Below are 8,984 nucleotides of genomic sequence, written 5' to 3' on the forward strand. Positions count from 1 at the left end.
TCCAGCTAATCAAGGTCTTCAAGATTACTAGAAACTTTTAAGCAGGTGTGATCTGGTTGAAGCTAAACTCTGCAGGGCTATGACCCTCCAAGAACTGAGTTTGAGACCACTGGCATATATGTTCAATAAATTTATAAATATGCAGTACCAAATCTTATCACATGAATTAAATCTTTCATCAGCTCATTAGTAGAGATGGCAAGACCCGAAGAGGGTGTGTCAAATAAGGGAGACAAAAAAAATGTGCTGGGTTCGGGGTCCTCCAGGTCAGGTTTGAAAACCCCTGGATAAAATAACTCCACAAACAGCATTGTTTAATTTCAGTCACCATTATGGTGGTCGGTATTTGCTTTATTTGTTCAGTTTGACACTTGTTAACGTTAGTTGTTCTTTGGCTGCTGTGACTGTGTTTGTTGTGGAAAGGGAAGCTGATGATATTGTCTACATGAGAAAAAAACAATCATTGTATAGCTGGCTGGTGTCATCTAGGATTCATTCAAATTATATAATTTCTTTATATTCACCTGACCACATTTCCCCTTGCTATTTTTGCCACCGCTAGAACTATCCCCGTTCACACGGATCCGCGCAAATGACTAAAAAAGCTGTATTATACATGCCAGACAACTAGTTGGCGATGTCACTTTGTAAAGAAAGACTACGCACCTGCGCATATATTCATTCTTTTATAGAGCACTTACCTCACGCATGCCTATCCACTTTATTTTTACAGTTTACTGCACTTTGATATTCTTCTCGTTATTTGCCTATAGCTGCTAATAAATCGGAAGTCTCGCACATTCACAGAAAAATACCTTATTTAAAATAAGGTGGATAGACTAAACACGTAATACACACGTGCATGCCATCATCATTTTCACAGATTTGCGTTTTTGCAGTTTACATGGAGATAAGGGTATCATTTTCAAAAGTGTCCATTTTCAGGCCACCAAAACACAATCATTATCTAAATAAATGGCCAAAACACACAGAGTTTTTAGTTGAAAACAGTGTCGGGTAAACAGCCCCTTAGTCAGGAGTAAAACTGCAAAACAATCACTGATCACAAATATGTGATTTCAGACTAAACATTTTCAACAGAAAATCATCAACATCTAAACCTCTGTTAATTCTCAATGAGAACTTCTGTAGATATCTGACAGAAATCAAGTCAATCTGGTTAGTAATTAATATCATCTTTTATCTTCAGTTGATTTAATCTAAGGCTGTGGCTGAAGTCAGTTGTAACCTCTTCAATTGTTAATTCCAGGTTAAATTCTTAGGTTAAAAGGCTTGCATACAATACGAAATACCAATACATACATACAATCCACAACTCACAATTCATTTTTAAAACAAACATCTTTAAGATTCAAGATTTAAAGAGGTTTGTTTTAAAAAAAAAAAAAGAATTGTGAGTCAGGTTTTTTTTTGTTTTGTTTTGTTTTTTTTTGGTGTCAACCAAAATTCAAATGCATCAAACAAATGTTGGGTTAAGACACCAACCTGATTTTCATTTTCAACCCGAAATCCAATGTCTGATCGGTGTTGGAGTCTACATCCTGTGCCTGCTGGTAAAGGTGGAGATGGAGTGATGCTGGAAGAATATTCTCACTGGAGTGACGTAAGCAGTTATGATTGACAGGTGAGGAACATGCACAACCTAACCTCTGTTTACAGCAAAATTTGTTAAAATGTATGTCTTTTTTATTTATTTATATCTAAAATATATTATATAAAGAAAGTTTTCTGAGAGAATCTCTTTAGATTTTTTGTATGAGTGTCTGTTATTGAGTGTGTGTGATATCTGTCAGTGTTCATTGATCATTGATAAATTCACAATCCAAATTTAGCACAGAATATATTTTGTAGCAGATTTGTGTCAAATTGTATAAATAAGAAAGCCCATAAAGCCTTATATATTTAAATAAGAACATACTTTTTTAATTTTTATTTGAATCCCTTTATCAATTTCCAGTTTAGAGCTGATTAAAATAAATGATTTTCATCTATAAATAAGAGACATTTTTCACTTGTATCATTTCATTTTAACATTAAGAATACTGCAGTTTATCCACTGATGTACAAAATGTACAAAATGATTTTACTGTAAAATGTTTTTACTGTAAATTATCTCAGCAGATTTGTTTGAGGTTCACAGTATATGAATCATTCGTCATCGTCGTCGTCATCTTCATCATCATCGTCGTCATCATCGTCATTGTCGTCGTCGTCATCGTCGTCGTCGTCATCATCATCGTCATCGTCATCATCATCCTCTGTGTTGACTGTTCCAGAGAGCACATCTTCTATCCAGTTTTCCAGCTCTTCAGGTGAAGGCAGCTCATCGTCATCAGGTATGTCCAACCAGACACTGTCCGCCTGTCATAGAGGCCATGAGTCAATGGATTTATGTCAGCAGTAAACACTTGTTCTAATAATAATAATATTAATAATAAAATTATCATTATGTATCATGACAGTGGAACAGATCCAAGCAGAAAGAGGGCCTTCATAATGAAATCAACAGATCTGGTTAAAAAATTAAAGTATTGTACTTACATCTGTAACATTTACTATGCCAATCTGTGGTCTAAAGAGGTCAATCTTGAAGGTCTTCTCCCAGTACGGAATGAGCTAAAAAAGTAAATAAGCATATGAAGAGGGGTTTAAAAACAAAGGATTTTTCTTCCATTTTCTGACATCCATTTCATATTATAGTATTACTGACTCAATATAGTCATGCATCTATATCCAGACTTATTTTAGTCACCAATGGGAAGTTGTCTGGGTCGATCCACACAATACTGAGGTCTGGATTGTGTGTGTTATCTCTGGCCACCTCCTTCAAAATCTCCAAGAATTCAAAACCATCTAAAAAACAAATTCAAGGTCAAGTCCTCATCTCATTAAGTCATTTAATTGATGATACTTAAACCAAACAAAAATCATTTGGCTTCATGAGGAATTAAGAGAAGTGTCCTGAAACTGCACATACCAGGGTCCTCCTCTTCTGCAAAGGCTACAATGTGAATTCCATTCAAATCATCCTCCTGCATTAGAGAACAGTTATTTCATTGTTTTATGATATCTACATGTATTCCTCCACACCACATCGGGGTCTGATTACCTTGTCGAGGCATCATTTTTGTGATAAAGCTGAATTTTCAATATCCTATTTATTGCACGGCCATTTACAAAATGGCAACAAAATACAACAAAATATTGATTTGTTTGAATCATTTCATAACTGCATATCTTAAACCATCTGCTAAAAAGAAAAAAATGGTACAATATAACCAAACCAACAATATTATATTAATATTAAGAGTGAAGTAGTCTGGGGACATTTTTATTAAAATCAGTAACTGAGATGGTGCAAGATGGCATGCAGTCACATTTATATGAAAAGAGAGAGAGCAAGTCTGCAGTGTGATACAAGTGGCATGAATGTAAAGCTAGTTTTCCTTCAATAAATGCCTCATTACTGCTTAATTATATTAAGTAAGGTGGTAGTTGTAGTGGTTGTTTATGGAGTAGGGTTAGAATATGGATCTAGAATATGGTCACCAAGAATAAGGCATTAATATGTGCTTTATAAGTACTAATAAGCAGCCAATATGCTGGTAATATGAATGCTAAAAAGCAACTGTGAATATGTGTATCTAAAGTTTTACCAAAGCTTTATTTAAAAAATATTGCTCACCCATGTCTCAAACATGTCCTCTGCCCTGAGCTTTCTTAGAGTTGGTCTGTGGAGATCAATAAAGGATTTCATCAGTAATGTAGTATGAGATCAGTGTAAAATATCTTTATATTCATCCTTCAGAAAATCATCAGATTAGCTTTCCTGATTACCTCCTATGTTCAGTTATGAAGGCCACCAGCTCTTCCTCTGAATGGGGTTTGTCTGGAATGGTGACTGGTTCATCCATGAAGGGCTCATAGAAGTCCACTTCATTCATCTTCAGAGTCAGCTCTTTTGCCACCTACAACGCAAAAATAAGAGCAACTCATCTCATTCTCGTTTCAGAGAATTCCCAAAAGAAAAATAATCACACAATGATAAAGATCTTCTGAACATAAACAGGGCATAAAATATGATACTCACGGATTTCTCAAAGGTGGCAAAAAATTTGATGAAAGGCTGAAACTGCTCAGCTGCCTCTTGGAAAGCAAGATAATCTGAGGAAAAAAATGGGGAGGTGAGGCGTATATATGCATTTTATAAAAGGCATTACATTAAATTACAGTTTTATTGTAAATGGAACCTTTATTTTAAACAGTGTTGGCTGGTGACTTGAAAGAAATGACCTCTAAATGTCAACTAAAGCATGAAACAGTAATAGCCTACAATGCTCAAGAGAGCTCATTAGGTTTCCTTTAAAAACAGAACTGCAATGTACAGACATTTAAAAATGTGTTAACATTTCTTGCATGGTATTTATTCATACTATGTAGATGTGTGTTTTAAACATGCAGAGATCAGATAACTGCAGCTGAAGGATATAATTGTCTCTGAACATTCAGATATCTCCTGCCTCTCGGTCTACGCACAGATACTCACGTTCAGACTCCTGACTTTTGAAGAAGCCAATGAGTTTAATGTCTTCTTCCATACGGTCAAAAGCTCGCAACTCCAGAGCATTGTCAATTATCTCAACAGGATCTTCCAACAGCTGAAGCATGAGGGAGAGAAAGGCAGAAAGTTAAAATGAGATAGAAAAGTACTAAAACAAATGAGATGTCTGGAAGTATGATAAATACAGATTCTTTACATCAAGAATGAATTCCACAAGAGTGTCTGCAGTGAGCAGTCCATCAAATTCAATCACACGGTCCTCCTTAAAGACATAGACGCTGCCCTCCTCATGTAAACCTTCCAGTGAAACAAATACTATAGTCATTCATCATGGCAGTGGAAAATGCATTGTATAATGTACAGCCTTTATAGCCTACTGTATCATCATCCATTGAGGCAAATCTCCTGCAGGGATTGATGTTGTGTTAGAATATATTTATATTTTATAGTTTAACATTTCTTTAACTGTGATATTTAATGATGAAAATGCTAATAATCATGTATGTATCTCTTTTTTTCAGAAAAAATAAAAACAATTATAACAGTCAGAATAAACAGGATGAAAACTGCAAAAATCAGCACCAGTTGCATTTATATGAAACGAGAGCGCGAGTTCATGGTGTCATATGGGTCACAATGATTTTGCAGAGTAAGACATGTTTCTGCATAGATCAACATATTTTGTTGATCCTGGAACTTCCCCTAAGGGAAGGGATAGGTTTATCCCTAATATCAGAGGTAAAAGATATGTGAATAACACTGATGTAGAAGCACCTAACTCTGGTTGCAAGCCTAAACTTGACATAAAATGTAAACTTGTCCCTCAAATCTGATTGGTTGATTGGAATGTTGTTCCAGGATCAACAAAGATTGGTGTACTTGGTGAAATCACGTTCAAGAGGCATGAAAATACTGCCACTTTGAGCGGAGTGATGCACCGTTGCCATGATGACTGATAAATATATACATGTTTTGCCTCACCTAGTTTCTTGGCAACCTTAGCATCTTTTTGGGAGTCAACCATTCCAAAGCCAATATCCTTTTCCTCCAAGACTTGAGCAGCTAACTGTGGAAAAACAAATCATGATTTGTACTATAACAGCATGCTTTTTGTCTTATTTAGTATTAGTTCAGGCCCAGAGGAAAATAAAAATAAATTAAATAATAAATAAAATAAAATAAAAAGGCCAGTATATAGCATTATGCCATTAAGTTAGTACCAAAAATTGTCCACAAATTCATAGACACATTTTCAGACAATTTTTTTTTTTTACTTAGAACAAGAGGGGTTGTAGAGTGCATGCAGTTTGTCCTCCTCTGTGAGACACAAGTTGCGTCCTAAATGACTCTCTATACACTATGTACTTATACACACTCATTCATGCAGTGTATGAATTTTCTAAGTTTATTTTGTCAATAAACATCGGAGTCTGGTCCCCTCTCCCCCTCTGCAACATAAAGCTGTGACAGTTGAGTGCATGAAGTGTCCAACATTCCACACTTCGTTTTTCCGTAAATTTAATGCATCATCCGGGTATTTAAAGTGCACTTTTTCTTTGTGAAAAAAATTTTCTGTGTGAATGCACTACTCACACTATTTGTACTTAAAAACATCATGGAATAGTGCATAAGTACGCAAATTCGGACACGCCTACAGACTCTCCCTCAAAATAATAATATGGGGAAGAAATGCTGAGGGAATTGTTGGAAGGCATGAGTTAAAGGTGATAGAGAGGATTTTTTCGTCGACTGAGAATCCAGTCTGTTACTGAGTTTTTGAAATGAGCGCATGCGTAAGAACAGCCCCCCTCCTTCACAGCTCATTTCAAAGGAACGCCTCCCAAAACTCGTGCACGAGTATTGGTACACGAGTGTTTACCACCGGCATTCGCTGTGTTGTGTTTTTTGGATTCATTATGTCGGACTCACTGCAGGTAACTCATAATATGCAGTTATTCCGGTCTCCTGACAAAAACATTGTGTGGAAAGTTACTGGAGAGCGCAGCCACGCTCGTCTCTCACAAGGAACGTCACGGCAGTGATTGACAAGCCAGAGGGCCAATCGTTTATGCGATGATCGCGTAAAGGATTGGCTGATGTTTTTAAGGCCCTACCTCGTGCACAGATGATGTATATTAATATTATTACTTTCAGTGCACCTAATGCCTATGTCTTTTATCAGTTAGTAAAGACAGTTTCAAGTAATATTGCAAAAATGTATAAAACAAAACATCCTCTTTTGCACCTTTAAGCAGCTGTTTATATACACCCAAGCATTGTAATTTAGTGGATGAGCATGCTTCAGATTTTTGTTAAAAACCTTGTGTAATGTTGCTGTGAAATATTAGAAGTACAAAGAGTACCATGCACTGAGTCACACTGACATCATAGTCTAGATAGTGAATCTGTGATCCATGAATTTAGAGTAAAGGAGAGCACACTTATGTAATCATTTTAGAAGTGCTCTTGTTCCATAAATACCCTGGTGTTCTGCTTTCATTATGATGCAAGTCATTTGAATGACTGAATTTTAAAAGCTAATACTCTATGACCTGTTTCCCAAGCCCACATTCAGATATTCAGAAGGCCCTTAGGAGCTATCAGGTGTACGGAATATGAAGTGCCTGATTAACATGGTGACTGAAGATGTCCACTTTTTTAATCCAGATAAATACAGAAGTGAAAAAAGAGAGCCATGTGAAGATAGACATGTTAGTCAGCTGCAGTCTGTGGGCCTCTAAACTGATATTACTACATGCAGCATGCAAAAACTGTTTTTGAATTTATGACCACCCATATCCATTTTGTACAGAAATAAAAAAATACCTGAATTGAATACCAGAAACCCATTTACACCCCCACAAAAAATGAATAGGCCTAAATATAATGTATTTACTTTTAATAACCACTGCACAATTGTTGATGGACATACTGTCTATAAGCAATCCCATGTTGCTTTGCGCCAATAAACACTCTCTGATTTCCATTCAGTCTTACATTATATCATGCATTCACACTTGACTTTTCTTCTCTTACCTCTAGCACTAGTTCTGTCATTTGTAACTGTTTCTGCAGCTCTTTTGCAGTTGGTGGAGGAGCGTGGTAGAACAGGCAGAGCATGTCGTATTTCTTCAGGGATTTGCGGTAGTTCTTGTCATCTATGTCCAAGACACGGTCTTTGCCATCATAACGTGGGAATTCGAGGCCTTTCTCAGCCCCAACCAGGGTAGAGAGACCCAGAGAGGCAAGCAGCAGGATCCAGGTGGTCTGCATGGTCTATACTAGTGACTAAGACCTTTCCAAAAAGAAACTATGGCTCTTCATGCAGCTTCACTAGCTTTCAGAAAGCTATGTGTGTGAGAAATAATAAGTCAAAAGTTATTAACAGAAATAATTACAGTGCCAACCGTCCAGGCCTTCTTCCACTGTTCTTTCTGAAGATTTATGTACCCTTCTTCTGAAAATTCAGCTTTCTTCAGCAAACCCTTGACTCTCTGCCTTCTCTCCTGAGCTGAGACAAAGAGTGGCTGATGGATTGTGCTGGTAATAGGATGAGAGAGAGCAGGCAGGATACCTTACATAGCAGTGTTCCTCTAACCCTTTTTTAGGAGCCCAGTTGTTTCAGGGCTAAAAATACCCTAGTTGAACAGCAAAGGGACTAGAGCACTATGAGAGAGTGATTAGGCTGCAGCTAATGACATTTGATAATGAGAGGTGGAAAGAGTGATATGAAAACTTCACTACAACATAAGACAGATGTTAACAAGAGCAAATACACTATTTCCAGTATGTTAATGTGTGAGTGATGGAAAACAGCTTGCGGTTAGTGACAAAGTCATTGTGCACATGAGTGTACTGTACTGTAACCGGACACTTGTGTACATACGTGTGTGTGTGTGTGTGTGTGTGTGTGTGTGTGTGTGTGTGTGTGTGTGTGTGTGTGTGTGTGTGTGTGTGTGTGTGTGTGTGTGTGTGTGTGTGTGTGTGTGTGTGTGTGTCAAGAAAAAAAAAAAGCCATTTGCACAAGGATAGATGGCCAAAAGTCATAACTGGAATCCCTGATGGAGGCAAGAACCCTGAAACATTATCCCTGCACAGGACACACAATCAGTTATTAGAATTATAAGAGCATTGTAGTGTGTGTAATATATATATATATATATATATATATATATATATATTACACATATATATATATATATATTACACATATATAATATATAAATAATATATATAATATATATATATAGTGTGTGTGTATATATCTATCTATCTATCTATCTATCTAATATATATATATATATACACACTACAATGCTCTTATAATTCTAATAACTGATTGTGTGTCCTGTGCAGGGATAATGTTCCAGGATTCCAAAAATTGTTATATATAAATTTTTTT

General features: G+C 36.4%; 1 protein-coding gene across 1 annotated transcript; it reads right to left on the reverse strand.

Annotated features, from left to right (window-relative positions):
- Positions 1-1,742: 1,742 nt before the first annotated feature.
- Positions 1,743-8,158, reverse strand: casq2 (calsequestrin 2). The gene is made up of 11 exons (XM_067409004.1): positions 7,619-8,158; positions 5,564-5,648; positions 4,779-4,879; positions 4,568-4,679; positions 4,112-4,185; positions 3,859-3,989; positions 3,707-3,752; positions 2,999-3,053; positions 2,774-2,874; positions 2,563-2,637; positions 1,743-2,382 (listed from the first exon to the last, which is right to left on the reverse strand). The coding sequence occupies exons 1-11, from the start codon at positions 7,853-7,855 to the stop codon at positions 2,170-2,172; spliced, it is 1,230 nt and encodes a 409-aa protein (XP_067265105.1). The 5' UTR covers positions 7,856-8,158; the 3' UTR covers positions 1,743-2,169.
- Between the last annotated feature and the right edge of the window lie 826 nt (positions 8,159-8,984).

This window comes from Chanodichthys erythropterus, chromosome 14 (assembly GCF_024489055.1).
Source record: "Chanodichthys erythropterus isolate Z2021 chromosome 14, ASM2448905v1, whole genome shotgun sequence".
In the NCBI taxonomy this organism is placed as follows: Eukaryota; Metazoa; Chordata; class Actinopteri; order Cypriniformes; family Xenocyprididae; genus Chanodichthys; species Chanodichthys erythropterus.